Raw genomic sequence first — 14,278 nt, 5'->3', positions numbered from 1 at the left:
TTTACTCATATTACTAGTATTACTCTAATAATAGGTAGCGAGAATTCGGGCAAACAACCAAATTTCAAGAGAGATACCTCACTTCTGGACTATCCTACCCAGACAATGCATATACATTACTGAATACATGCGCGACTGTGATTATGTTGAACAAATTGGGAGAGAAAATGAGAGATTCCCAACTACCTATGGGCAACCGACATCTACCCACTCTTGAAACCTCTAAATGATTCCCAAGCGAGCCAGGTGGATCTAAATTTTTGAATAGATCTGCATTCCCAGTTGGATATTTCCTCAAGCCTGTATATCTGGTCCACTCTAGAACACCATTTTTCAATAGAAGGACTTCTGGTAAAAGCAAGTGGAGCGGGATCAAGAATCTAGCTGCGTTGATCAGTTGTTTATAAAGGCCTGTATTTAGGGTTTTATTGGCTTTAGGAAATAAATTTAACAAAGCCAACTCCGGTTGAGGAGCCAGTGAAGAAGAACAGACTTTATTGCATACTACAAATATCTGTTTCCACCATTCCTTTAAGGGAGGGCAATCCCATCAAATGTGTAGGAAGGATCCTCTAGCTTTTAAGCATCTCCATCATGTGTCGGATGCTGATGCTGAGTATAAACATGTTTTGTCGGGCGTTTTATACCATCTTGCTACTACTTTATAGCAGTTCTCTTGGATTCTAACACATCTTGATGCTCTATGTGGAGAAATCATTATCCTATCTATTTCCTGTCTGGAGAATGTTTTATTCAGATCTCTTTCCCATAATCTAATGTACGCCGGAGTAAAGAGGGCATTTGGCATTCTTAGTTTCTCGTATAACTGGGAAATTAATTTGGTTGGATATTGTGTACTTTCTAAGAGGTGTTCTAGTCAGACCGGTGTGCGGGAGAGCTCATTACCGTTTATATTTTGTTGAAGATACGACTTTAGGAAGAGTAGAGGGGAGGTATTTGCATGGTTATAGTTAAGCTTGGTTTTCAGATCTGTTAAGGAATAAGAATGGGAGTCGCTCAGTATGTCCCTTACATGAGTTGTGGAGTTTTTAAGTGAACCCACCACACTATCCAGCAAAGCTTTAGGTGCCACATTCATAATATCTCTAATTTGCAGGGTTATGGAGGGAAAGGGTATACAATGTTGTGAATCTTTGAGCCCCTTCCAAACAGAAAAAGTAGCTCTCATTAAGGAGGAAGCTAATGGGGGTAGGGTTTGATCAGTTCTGTGGCCTAGTAAGAAGGCCCTAAAATTGCAACCCAGTAGATCTTGTTCCATAGAGACCCAAGATTTGTTGGAGGGTTCCCTCAACCAGTCTATTGCTCTGGCTAGAAGAACAGCTTTACCATAAATTTCGGGGTCCGGGAGAGCAATACCGCCCCATTTTTTTGCTCTGTTCAAAGACTTGTAAGACAGTCTGGGTTTTTTATTAAACCAAATAAATGAGCTAAAAAGGGTTCTCACCTTTTTATAGAATAAAGAGGGGACCTGAATGGGAAGAGTCTGTTGTAGGTATGTTAGTTTCGGGAGAATTAATGAGGCCAAAATATTTTTCCTCCCAAACCACGAGAGTATTGGCAATTCCAGGTTTTTAATTATCTTAGTTATCTCCAATAACAGAGGGTCATAATTCAGAGCAAACCATTGAGATGGGTCTGTGCTAATTTTGATCCCTAAATATGTCAGGAAAGGAGCTGTCCAGTTAAAAGGGGATGCTTGTGCTAGTTTTTGTTTTGTTGAGGTTGATAAGCCTGAGCATATGATAAATGATTTGCTATGGTTCACTTTAAAGTTGGAACAAATTCTGTAGTTCTCCAAATGTTGATAAATACTAGGCAGCGCGGATTTTGGGTTGCTGATCATAACAAGCATGTCATCCGCGAAAGCTGCAATTTTAGGTTCTTGATCTCCGAGGGTTATGCCTTTGATAGTAGAGTAATTTCTGATTGTTTGAAGAAGGGGCTCAAGAGTCAGAACAAATAGCAAGGGGGACAATGGACACCCTTGTCTAGTGCCATTTTTTTATACTAAAAGGGTGTGACATTGTACTGTTAACTGAGATAGAAGCGGAGGCGTTAATGTACATGGCATCTATTGCATGCAAAAAGGCATGTGGAAAGTTCTGGGAAATGAGGACTTGCTTCATGAAGGACCAGTTGACTCTGTCAAAGGCTTTTTCGGCATCCGTGCTGAGAAGTGCCACCGGTATTGATTTTTTCTTTGCATAGTGTAAGATATTTAAGACTCTAGCCGTATTGTCCTTACCTTCTCTGCCCTTGACAAAGCCAACTTGGTCTCTATGAATAAGCGAGGGGAGAATTTTCGCTAATCGATTGGCTAATAACTTTGCAAGAAATTTGAGATCTATGTTAAGGAGAGAAATGGGCCTAATGTTTGGGCACTGAGTATGGTCTTTGCCTTCTTTTGGGATAAGGATGATATTGGCCTTTCGTCATATCAGCCGAGAGAGGTTTGTTCATTAGGGACGCATTGTATATTGGAAGCATATGTGGGACTAAAGTGTCAAGGAAGGCTAAATAATAAGGGGTTGGGAGCCCGTCTGGACCTGGGCTTTTCCCTTTGGGTGAATTCTTTATGACTTCTGTCAATTCATCTTTGGTGAATGGGGCTTGGAGAGTGAGAGATCTTTCAAAAAGGCATCGCCAGGATTCCTATCTGTGGTGACGTTCGTGGTTTGTTGGGGGGGATCTAAATTGTATAAGGCCTCATAGTAGTTCCTAAATTGGGATGCAATTTTTGAGGGGTCGAAGATCAAAGATCCTGATGCCTCTTTTAGTTTAAGAACATAGTTATCTAGTTTTATTTTTTTTGATTCTCTGGGTGACAAACTTTGAAGCTTTATTGCCGTGGGCAAATATCTTCTGTTGGGAGTGCAAGTAATATTTAGCAGAGGCTGTGTTTAAAAGATTTTTGAGAGATGTTCTAAGTTTACTAAGTTCTTCTAGGTGTGTACTAAGAAGCAAACTTTTATGCAAACCCTCTAATTTTTTAATTTGTTCATATAATAAGTCCAGTTGTCCCTCTTCTTTTTAAGATAGGAACTTAAGTTTATACATTGGCCTCTGATAAAAGCCTTGTGGGCATCCCAGAGAATCTGAGGCGAAATATCTTGGGTGTTTTTTAGAGTAAAGTATTCCCCTAATAAGAGTTGAAGTCGCTCTTTGGTCTCTGGGGTCCCCAGTAGGGATTTCATTCAGCCGCCAAGCTTTGTTGTAATTCCTTTGTTGAGGTGCCGAGACTGATAAATAAATCGGGGCATGGTCCAACCATAAGATAGATCCCACCTCTGCTTCAGAACATAGCCCAATGTGATTTTTAGTAATAAATAGGTAATCCAGGCATTGATGCGAGTTGTGGGCATAAGAATAGAAAGTATATTCTGAAGCATCTGGGTGTAGTGTTCGCCATGTGTCTATTAAGTGTGAATTCCATAGACAGTTTGTTAAGGAGCTAAGTGCTTTTTGGGAGTGCGCTGACTTATGTGAAGAGGAGTCTAGTAAAGGGTTTATTGCTACATTGAAGTCGCCCCCAAGTATGGTGATGCCCTCTTGAAAGGGAGTAGCTAAAGACAAGACTTTTTTGAGCCAAATGGTTTGTTTAAAGTTCGGTGCATAAACAATAATGAATGTGTATGACTGTGGTCCTATTTTCCCTTTAATCATTAAGTATCTACCTTCAGGGTCTTTGATCTGGTCAATAAAAAGAAAGGGGGTATTTCTACTGAAACCTATACTCACTCCCTTCGAGTTAGAGGAGGGGGATCCACAGTGATACCAGTGAGGAAATTGAGAGAATGAAAGGTTAGGAAATTTGTTTGTCTTTAGATGGGTCTCTTGGAGGAATAAGACGTTAGCTCTGTCTCTCCTCAACACCCTAAATATATGGCGCCTCTTGGATGGCGAGTTAAAGCCATGAACATTATATGATGCTATCCGTAAGTCCGCCATTAGGGGAGTGGAGGAGAGCCGAGGTGTCTAATTAAGTAAATGTATGATGTAATGTCTGAAACATAATAAGATGGTATACTGACCAGGATGTAATGTTAAGGTTGGTATGGTGCCGCTTGTCTCTCTCTTGAAATTTTCCTTGCGATCTAGGATCATACGTAACACAATAAACAACATAAAATAACATGAACAAAATAATAAGCAAGATCAATGATCATCTTAAAGGGGGGAAAGAGGATTCCACTCATTTAGGAACCTTTCCCTACTTTAGTATAAAGTATCTGTCGGTAAGGGCTAGTCTATAAATATACAGACAGCCCCCCCTCCAGGTACCCGACCCTATGCGATTAAGCAATCGGAAATTTTAGAGGAATAAAAACGCAGTTTACCTGAGATTATATCGACAAATAGCATAAACAAAGTATGACAAGAAACTTGAGTATTTCGCCTGCCATTAAAGGTATCCTGAGTTGGGAGCAGGGAAGACAGGGGGGGTTGTGGGGGTATTATATATAAAATATAACAGCAAGCTAAAAGGGGGGAGGGGAAGGTGGTAAGGAAAGGGGGGTTGAAGTGGATAGCGGCAGACGTTCTATAGCGAATCTGCTTCAGGTAATATATCTGCGAACAGAAGTTATAAACCTACTAGGAAAACTAGCTTGATACCGCAACCTAGGGGTTAACAGATAGAACATTTCACTTTTGTTTGCCCCAAGCAGGGCCTATTTATGGGCCTGAAAGCCTGCCACTTCAATTGAGTATAAAGAGGCTATGAGGAAACACATAAAACTTAATAACAAAGGAATACTACCAGTCCCTTAGCTAACGGATGGATGAAACAGCTAGGAACATGAATTGCGGTTTTTCTTTGAGGAGCGGGTGGTTCCAGGTCAGAAGTAGTCCGCGTTGATCCTCCTGGGTGTTAAAGGGGAGTTCTTCCTGTTTTAACGCTGTGCTTTAGGTGTTCTTTTGGTTTCGAATGGTGCTGAGTAGGGATGAGCGAACTCGAACTGTATAGTTCGGGTTCGTACCGAATTTTGGGGTGTCCGTGACACGGACCCGAACCCGGACATTTTCGTAAAAGTCTGGGTTCGGGTTCGGTGTTCGTCGCTTTCTTCGCGCTTTTGTGACGCTTTCTTGGCGCTTTTTGAAAGGCTGCAAAGCAGCCAATCAACAAGCGTCATACTACTTGCCCCAAGAGGCCATCACAGCCATGCCTACTATTGGCATGGCTGTGATTGGCCAGAGCACCATGTGACCCAGCCTCTATTTAAGCTGGAGTCACATAGCGCCGCCCGTCACTCTGCTCTGATTAGCGTAGGGAGAGGTTGCGGCTGCGACAGTAGGGCGAGATTAGGCAGATTAACTCCTCCAAAGGACTTGATTAACTGATCGATCTGCAGCTGTGGATCATTGAGCTGCTGATCCTCAATTGCTCACTGTTTTTAGGCTGCACAGACCGTTTGTCAGTCTCATTTTTCTGGGGTGATCGGCGGCCATTTTGTGTCTTGTGGTGCGCCAGCACAAGCTGCGACCAAGTGCATTTAACCCTCAATGGTGTGGTTGTTTTTTGGCTAAAGCCTACATCAGGGTGAAGCTGTCACACCAAGTGCATTTATCCAGCAATAGTCTGTTCATTTTTTGGCCATATACAAAATCAGGGGCAAGCTGCGCCTGTCACCAAGTGCATTTAACCCTCAATGGTGTGGTTGTTTTTTGGCTAAAGCCTACATCAGGGTGAAGCTGTGACACCAAGTGCATTTAACCAGCAATAGTCTGTTCATTTTTTGGCCATATACAAAATCAGGGGCAAGCTGCGCCTGTCACCAAGTGCATTTAACCCTCAATGGTGTGGTTGTTTTTTGGCTAAAGCCTACATCAGGGTGAAGCTGTCACACCAAGTGCATTTAACCAGCAATAGTCTGTTCATTTTTTGGCCATATACAAAATCAGGGGCAAGCTGCGCCTGTCACCAAGTGCATTTAACCCTCAATGGTGTGGTTGTTTTTTGGCTAAAGCCTACATCAGGGTGAAGCTGTCACACCAAGTGCATTTAACCAGCAATAGTCTGTTTATTTTTTGGCCATATCCCAGTCTAATTCTGTCACTAAATCCATACCGGTCACCCAGCGCCTAAATACTAGGCCTCAAATTTATATCCAGCTAAATCTGTCCCTAGTGCTGTAGCTGGGCGAGTTATTTAGTGTCCGTTCAAGCACATTTCTTGTTCTGGGTTGAAATACAATTCCCAATTTAGCAATTTCATAATTTAGTGGTTCCTGCTATATCAGAGCTATTTGAAATCTATCCCAAAAAGGGTATATAATATTGAAGGTGCACATTGGGTCATTCAGAATAACTTCACACACACCCGCTACTGTGTATTTCCAAGTCTAATTCTGTCACTAAACCCATACCTGTCACCCAGCGCCTAAATACTAGGCCTCAAATTTAAATCCCTCTAAATCTCTCGTTACCCACCGCTGTACTGTTGTTGCTGGGCAAGATATTTAGTGTCCGTCAAAGCACATTTTTTGTTCTGGGTTGAAGTACAATTCCCAATTTAGCAATTTCATAATTTAGTGGTTTCTGCTATATCAGAGCTATTTGAAATCTATCCCTAAAAGGGTATATAATATTGAAGGTGCACATAGGGTCATTCAGAATAACTTCACACACACGCTTCTGTGCATTTCCAAGTCTAATTCTGTCACTAAATCCATACCGGTGACCCAGCGCCTAAATACTAGGCCTCAAATTTAAATCCCTCTAAATCTCTCGTTACCCACCGCTGTACTGTTGTTGCTGGGCAAGATATTTAGTGTCCGTCAAAGCACATTTTTTGTTCTGGGTTGAAGTACAATTCCCAATTTAGCAATTTCATAATTTAGTGGTTTCTGCTATATCAGAGCTATTTGAAATCTATCCCTAAAAGGGTATATAATATTGAAGGTGCACATAGGGTCATTCAGAATAACTTCACACACACGCTTCTGTGCATTTCCAAGTCTAATTCTGTCACTAAATCCATACCGGTGACCCAGCGCCTAAATACTAGGCCTCAAATTTAAATCCCTCTAAATCTCTCGTTACCCACCGCTGTACTGTTGTTGCTGGGCAAGATATTTAGTGTCCGTCAAAGCACATTTTTTGTTCTGGGTTGAAGTACAATTCCCAATTTAGCAATTTCATAATTTAGTGGTTTCTGCTATATCAGAGCTATTTGAAATCTATCCCTAAAAGGGTATATAATATTGAAGGTGCACATAGGGTCATTCAGAATAACTTCACACACACGCTTCTGTGCATTTCCAAGTCTAATTCTGTCACTAAATCCATACCGGTGACCCAGCGCCTAAATACTAGGCCTCAAATTTAAATCCCTCTAAATCTCTCGTTACCCACCGCTGTACTGTTGTTGCTGGGCAAGATATTTAGTGTCCGTCAAAGCACATTTTTTGTTCTGGGTTGAAGTACAATTCCCAATTTAGCAATTTCATAATTTAGTGGTTTCTGCTATATCAGAGCTATTTGAAATCTATCCCTAAAAGGGTATATAATATTGAAGGTGCACATAGGGTCATTCAGAATAACTTCACACACACGCTTCTGTGCATTTCCAAGTCTAATTCTGTCACTAAATCCATACCGGTCACCCAGCGCCTAAATACTAGGCCTCAAATTTATATCCCGCTGAATTTGAATACAATACATTGGGCCAAATAATATATTTGTTGTTGTGGTGAACCATAACAATGAGAAAAACATCTAGTAAGGGACGCGGACGTGGACATGGTCGTGGTGGTGTTAGTGGACCCTCTGGTGCTGGGAGAGGACGTGGCCGTTCTGCCACATCCACACGTCCTAGTGTACCAACTACCTCAGGTCCCAGTAGCCGCCAGAATTTACAGCGATATATGGTGGGGCCCAATGCCGTTCTAAGGATGGTAAGGCCTGAGCAGGTACAGGCATTAGTCAATTGGGTGGCCGACAGTGGATCCAGCACGTTCACATTATCTCCCACCCAGTCTTCTGCAGAAAGCGCACAGATGGCGCCTGAAAACCAACCCCATCAGTCTGTCACATCACCCCCATGCATACCAGGGAAACTGTCTCAGCCTCAAGTTATGCAGCAGTCTCTTATGCTGTTTGAAGACTCCGCTGGCAGGGTTTCCCAAGGGCATCCACCTAGCCCTTCCCCAGCGGTGAAAGACATAGAATGCACTGACGCACAACCACTTATGTTTCCTGATGATGAGGACATGGGAATACCACCTCAGCATGTCTCTGATGATGACGAAACACAGGTGCCAACTGCTGCGTCTTTCTGCAGTGTGCAGACTGAACAGGAGGTCAGGGATCAAGACTGGGTGGAAGACGATGCAGGGGACGATGAGGTCCTAGACCCCACATGGAATGAAGGTCGTGCCACTGACTTTCACAGTTCGGAGGAAGAGGCAGTGGTGAGACCGAGCCAACAGCGTAGCAAAAGAGGGAGCAGTGGGCAAAAGCAGAACACCCGCCGCCAAGAGACTCCGCCTGCTACTGACCGCCGCCATCTGGGACCGAGCACCCCAAAGGCAGCTTCAAGGAGTTCCCTGGCATGGCACTTCTTCAAACAATGTGCTGACGACAAGACCCGAGTGGTTTGCACGCTGTGCCATCAGAGCCTGAAGCGAGGCATTAACGTTCTGAACCTGAGCACAACCTGCATGACCAGGCACCTGCATGCAAAGCATGAACTGCAGTGGAGTAAACACCTTAAAACCAAGGAAGTCACTCAGGCTCCCCCTGCTACCTCTTCTGCTGCTGCCGCCTCGGCCTATTCTGCTGCTGCCGCCTCGGCCTCTTCCTCCGCCTCTGGAGGAACGTTGGCACCTGCCGCCCAGCAAACAGGGGATGTACCACCAACACCACCACCACCACCTCCGTCACCAAGCGTCTCAACCATGTCACACGCCAGCGTTCAGCTCTCCATCTCACAAACATTTGATAGAAAGCGTAAATTCCCACCTAGCCACCCTCGATCCCTGGCCCTGAATGCCAGCATTTCTAAACTACTGGCCTATGAAATGCTGTCATTTAGGCTGGTGGACACAGACAGCTTCAAACAGCTCATGTCGCTTGCTGTCCCACAGTATGTTGTTCCCAGCCGGCACTACTTCTCCAAGAGAGCCGTGCCTTCCCTGCACAACCAAGTATCCGATAAAATCAAGTGTGCACTGCGCAACGCCATCTGTAGCAAGGTCCACCTAACCACAGATACGTGGACCAGTAAGCACGGCCAGGGACGCTATATCTCCCTAACTGCACACTGGGTAAATGTAGTGGCAGCTGGGCCCCAGGCGGAGAGCTGTTTGGCGCACGTCCTGCCGCCGCCAAGGATCGCAGGGCAACATTCTTTGCCTCCTGTTGCCACCTCCTCCTTCTCGGCTTCCTCCTCCTCTTCTTCCACCTGCTCATCCAGTCAGCCACACACCTTCACCACCAACTTCAGCACAGCCCGGGGTAAACGTCAGCAGGCCATTCTGAAACTCATATGTTTGGGGGACAGGCCCCACACCGCACAGGAGTTGTGGCGGGGTATTGAACAACAGACCGACGAGTGGTTGCTGCCGGTGAGCCTCAAGCCCGGCCTGGTGGTGTGTGATAATGGGCGAAATCTCGTTGCAGCTCTGGGACTAGCCAATTTGACGCACATCCCTTGCTTGGCGCATGTGCTGAATTTGGTGGTGCAGAAGTTCATTCACAACTACCCCGACATGTCAGAGCTGCTGCATAAAGTGCGGGCCGTCTGTTCGCGCTTCCGGCGTTCACATCCTGCCGCTGCTCGCCTGTCTGCGCTACAGCGTAACTTCGGCCTTCCCGCTCACCGCCTCATATGCGACGTGCCCACCAGGTGGAACTCCACCTTGCACATGCTGGACAGACTGTGCGAGCAGCAGCAGGCCATAGTGGAGTTTCAGCTGCAGCACGCACGGGTCAGTCGCACTACAGAACAGCACCACTTCACCACCAATGACTGGGCCTCCATGCGAGACCTGTGTGCCCTGTTGCGCTGTTTCGAGTACTCCACCAACATGGCCAGTGGCGATGACACCGTTATCAGCGTTACAATACCACTTCTATGTCTCCTTGTGAAAACACTTAGGGCGATGATGGAACAGGAGGTGGCCCAGGAGGAGGAGGAGGAGGATGAGGAAGAGGGGTCATTTTTAGCACTTTCAGGCCAGTCTCTTCGAAGTGACTCAGAGGGAGGTTTTTTGCAACAGCAGAGGCCAGGTACAAATGTGGCCAGCCAGGGCCCACTACTGGAGGACGAGGAGGACGAGGATGAGGAGGAGGTGGAGGAGGATGAGGATGAAGCATGGTCACAGCGGGGTGGCACCCAACGCAGCTCGGGTCCATCACTGGTGCGTGGCTGGGGGGAAAGGCAGGACGATGACGATACGCCTCCCACAGAGGACAGCTTGTCCTTACCCCTGGGCAGCCTGGCACACATGAGCGACTACATGCTGCAGTGCCTGCGCAACGACAGCAGAGTTGCCCACATTTTAACCTGTGCGGACTACTGGGTTGCCACCCTGCTGGATCCACGCTACAAAGACAATGTGCCCACCTTACTTCCTGCACTGGAGCGTGATAGGAAGATGCGCGAGTACAAGCGCACGTTGGTAGACGCGCTACTGAGAGCATTCCCAAATGTCACAGGGGAACAAGTGGAAGCCCAAGGCCAAGGCAGAGGAGGAGCAAGAGGTCGCCAAGGCAGCTGTGTCACGGCCAGCTCCTCTGAGGGCAGGGTTAGCATGGCAGAGATGTGGAAAACTTTTGTCAACACGCCACAGCTAACTGCACCACCACCTGATACGCAACGTGTTAGCAGGAGGCAACATTTCACTAACATGGTGGAACAGTACGTGTGCACACCCCTCCACGTACTGACTGATGGTTCGGCCCCATTCAACTTCTGGGTCTCTAAATTGTCCACGTGGCCAGAGCTAGCCTTTTATGCCTTGGAGGTGCTGGCCTGCCCGGCAGCCAGCGTTTTGTCTGAACGTGTATTCAGCACGGCAGGGGGCGTCATTACAGACAAACGCAGCCGCCTGTCTACAGCCAATGTGGACAAGCTGACGTTCATAAAAATGAACCAGGCATGGATCCCACAGGACCTGTCCGTCCCTTGTCCAGATTAGACATTAACTACCTCCCCATAACCATATATTATTGGACTCCAGGGCACTTCCTCATTCAATCCTATTTTTATTTTCATTTTACCATTATATTGCGATGCTACCCAAAGTTGAATGAACCTCTCCTCTGCCTGTGTGCTAGGCCTAAATATATGCCAATGGACTGTTGCAGTGGTGGCTGACATGAAGCCTGATTCTCTGCTATGACATGCAGACTAATTCTCTGCTGACATGAAGCCAGATTGTCTGTTACGGGACCTCTCTCCTCTGCCTGGGTGCTGGGCCTAAATTTATGACAATGGACTGTTGCAGTGGTGGCTGACGTGAAGCCTGATTCTCTGCTATGACATGCAGACTGATTCTCTGCTGACATGAAGCCAGATCCTCTGTTACGGGACCTCTCTCCTCTGCCTGGGTGCTGGGCCTAAATTTATGACAATGGACTGTTGCAGTGGTGGCTGACGTGAAGCCTGATTCTCTGCTATGACATGCAGACTGATTCTCTGCTGACATGAAGCCAGATCCTCTGTTACGGGACCTCTCTCCTCTGCCTGGGTGCTGGGCCTGAATATATGCCAATGGACTGTTGCAGTGGTGGGTGACGTGAAGCCTCATTCTCTGCTATGACATGCAGACTAATTCTCTGCTGACATGAAGCCAGATTGTCTGTTACGGGACCTCTCTCCTCTGCCTGTGTGTGTGCTGGGCCTAAATATATGCCAATGGACTGTTGCAGTGGTGGCTGACGTGAAGCCTCATTCTCTGCTATGACATGCAGACTGATTCTCTGCTGACATGAAGCCAGATCCTCTGTTACGGGACCTCTCTCCTCTGCCTGGGTGCTGGGCCTAAATTTATGACAATGGACTGTTGCAGTGGTGGCTGACGTGAAGCCTGATTCTCTGCTATGACATGCAGACTGATTCTCTGCTGTCATGAAGCCAGATTGTCTGTTACGGGACCTTTCTCCTCTACCTGGGTTCTGGGCCTAAATTTATGAAAATTGACTCTTACAGTGGTGGGTGACGTGAAGCCTGATTCTCTGCTATGATATGAAGACTGATTCTCTGCTGACATGAAGCCAGATTGTCTGTTACGGGACCTTTCTCCTCTGCCTGGGTTCTGGGCCTAAATTTATGAAAATTGACTCTTACAGTGGTGGGTGACGTGAAGCCTGATTCTCTGCTATGATATGAAGACTGATTCTCTGCTGACATGAAGCCAGATTGTCTGTTACGGGACCTTTCTCCTCTGCCTGGGTTCTGGGCCTAAATTTATGAAAATTGACTCTTACAGTGGTGGGTGACGTGAAGCCTGATTCTCTGCTATGATATGAAGACTGATTCTCTGCTGACATGAAGCCAGATTGTCTGTTACGGGACCTTTCTCCTCTGCCTGGGTTCTGGGCCTAAATTTATGAAAATTGACTCTTACAGTGGTGGGTGACGTGAAGCCTGATTCTCTGCTATGATATGAAGACTGATTCTCTGCTGACATGAAGCCAGATTGTCTGTTACGGGACCTTTCTCCTCTGCCTGGGTTCTGGGCCTAAATTTATGAAAATTGACTCTTACAGTGGTGGGTGACGTGAAGCCTGATTCTCTGCTATGATATGAAGACTGATTCTCTGCTGACATGAAGCCAGATTGTCTGTTACGGGACCTTTCTCCTCTGCCTGGGTTCTGGGCCTAAATTTATGAAAATTGACTCTTACAGTGGTGGGTGACGTGAAGCCTGATTCTCTGCTATGATATGAAGACTGATTCTCTGCTGACATGAAGCCAGATTGTCTGTTACGGGACCTTTCTCCTCTGCCTGGGTTCTGGGCCTAAATTTATGAAAATTGACTCTTACAGTGGTGGGTGACGTGAAGCCTGATTCTCTGCTATGATATGAAGACTGATTCTCTGCTGACATGAAGCCAGATTGTCTGTTACGGGACCTTTCTCCTCTGCCTGGGTTCTGGGCCTAAATTTATGAAAATTGACTCTTACAGTGGTGGGTGACGTGAAGCCTGATTCTCTGCTATGATATGAAGACTGATTCTCTGCTGACATGAAGACAGATTCTCTGTTACGGGACCTCTCTCCTCTGCCTGTGTGTGTGCTGGGCCTAAATATATGCCAATGGACTGTTGCAGTGGTGGCTGACGTGAAGCCTCATTCTCTGCTATGACATGCAGACTAATTCTCTGCTGACATGAAGACAGATTCTCTGTTACGGGACCTCTCTCCTCTGCCTGTGTGTGTGCTGGGCCTAAATATATGCCAATGGACTGTTGCAGTGGTGGCTGACGTGAAGCCTCATTCTCTGCTATGACATGCAGACTAATTCTCTGCTGACATGAAGCCAGATTGTCTGTTACGGGACCTCTCTCCTCTGCCTGTGTGTGTGCTGGGCCTAAATATATGCCAATGGACTGTTGCAGTGGTGGCTGACGTGAAGCCTCATTCTCTGCTATGACATGCAGACTAATTCTCTGCTGACATGAAGACAGATTCTCTGTTACGGGACCTCCCTCCTCTGCCTGGGTGCTGGGCCTAAATATATGCCAATGGACTGTTGCAGTGGTGGCTGACGTGAAGCCTCATTCTCTGCTATGACATGCAGACTAATTCTCTGCTGACATGAAGACAGATTCTCTGTTACGGGACCTCTCTCCTCTGCCTGGGTGCCGGGGCCTAAATATCTGAGAATGGACTGTTCCAGTGGTGGGTGACGGGAAGCCAGATTCTCTGCTATGGAACCTCTCTCCAATTGATTTTGGTTAATTTTTATTTATTTAATTTTTATTTTAATTCATTTCCCTATCCACATTTGTTTGCAGGGGATTTACCTACATGTTGCTGCCTTTTGCAGCCCTCTAGCTCTTTCCTGGGCTGTTTTACAGCCTTTTTAGTGCCGAAAAGTTCGGGTCCCCATTGACTTCAATGGGGTTCGGGTTCGGGACGAAGTTCGGATCGGGTTCGGATCCCGAACCCGAACATTTCCGGGATGTTCGGCCGAACTTCTCGAACCCGAACATCCAGGTGTTCGCTCAACTCTAGTGCTGAGTATTGGATCCTCGGGAGCGCTGCTAGATCTTGTATGCTGTGCCAATTCTCTATCTTCAAAGGTTG

The 14,278-nt window shown here is 46.2% G+C and overlaps 1 protein-coding gene across 1 annotated transcript in view; it reads right to left on the bottom strand.

The window, feature by feature from the left end:
• LIPC (lipase C, hepatic type) overlaps positions 1-14,278 on the bottom strand; it is a 202,396-nt gene that overhangs the window by 168,333 nt on the left and 19,785 nt on the right. The window contains exon 3 of the mRNA XM_044283292.1: positions 4,053-4,115. Coding sequence (XP_044139227.1) covers positions 4,053-4,115 — 63 coding nt within the window. The remainder of the gene's footprint in view (positions 1-4,052; positions 4,116-14,278) is intronic.

The sequence above is a fragment of the Bufo gargarizans genome, chromosome 2 (genome assembly GCF_014858855.1).
Source record: "Bufo gargarizans isolate SCDJY-AF-19 chromosome 2, ASM1485885v1, whole genome shotgun sequence".
Classification (NCBI taxonomy): domain Eukaryota; kingdom Metazoa; phylum Chordata; class Amphibia; order Anura; family Bufonidae; genus Bufo; species Bufo gargarizans.
Note: the sequence above shows the minus strand (reverse complement) of the source record. Positions and strands in the feature narration are given on the sequence as shown.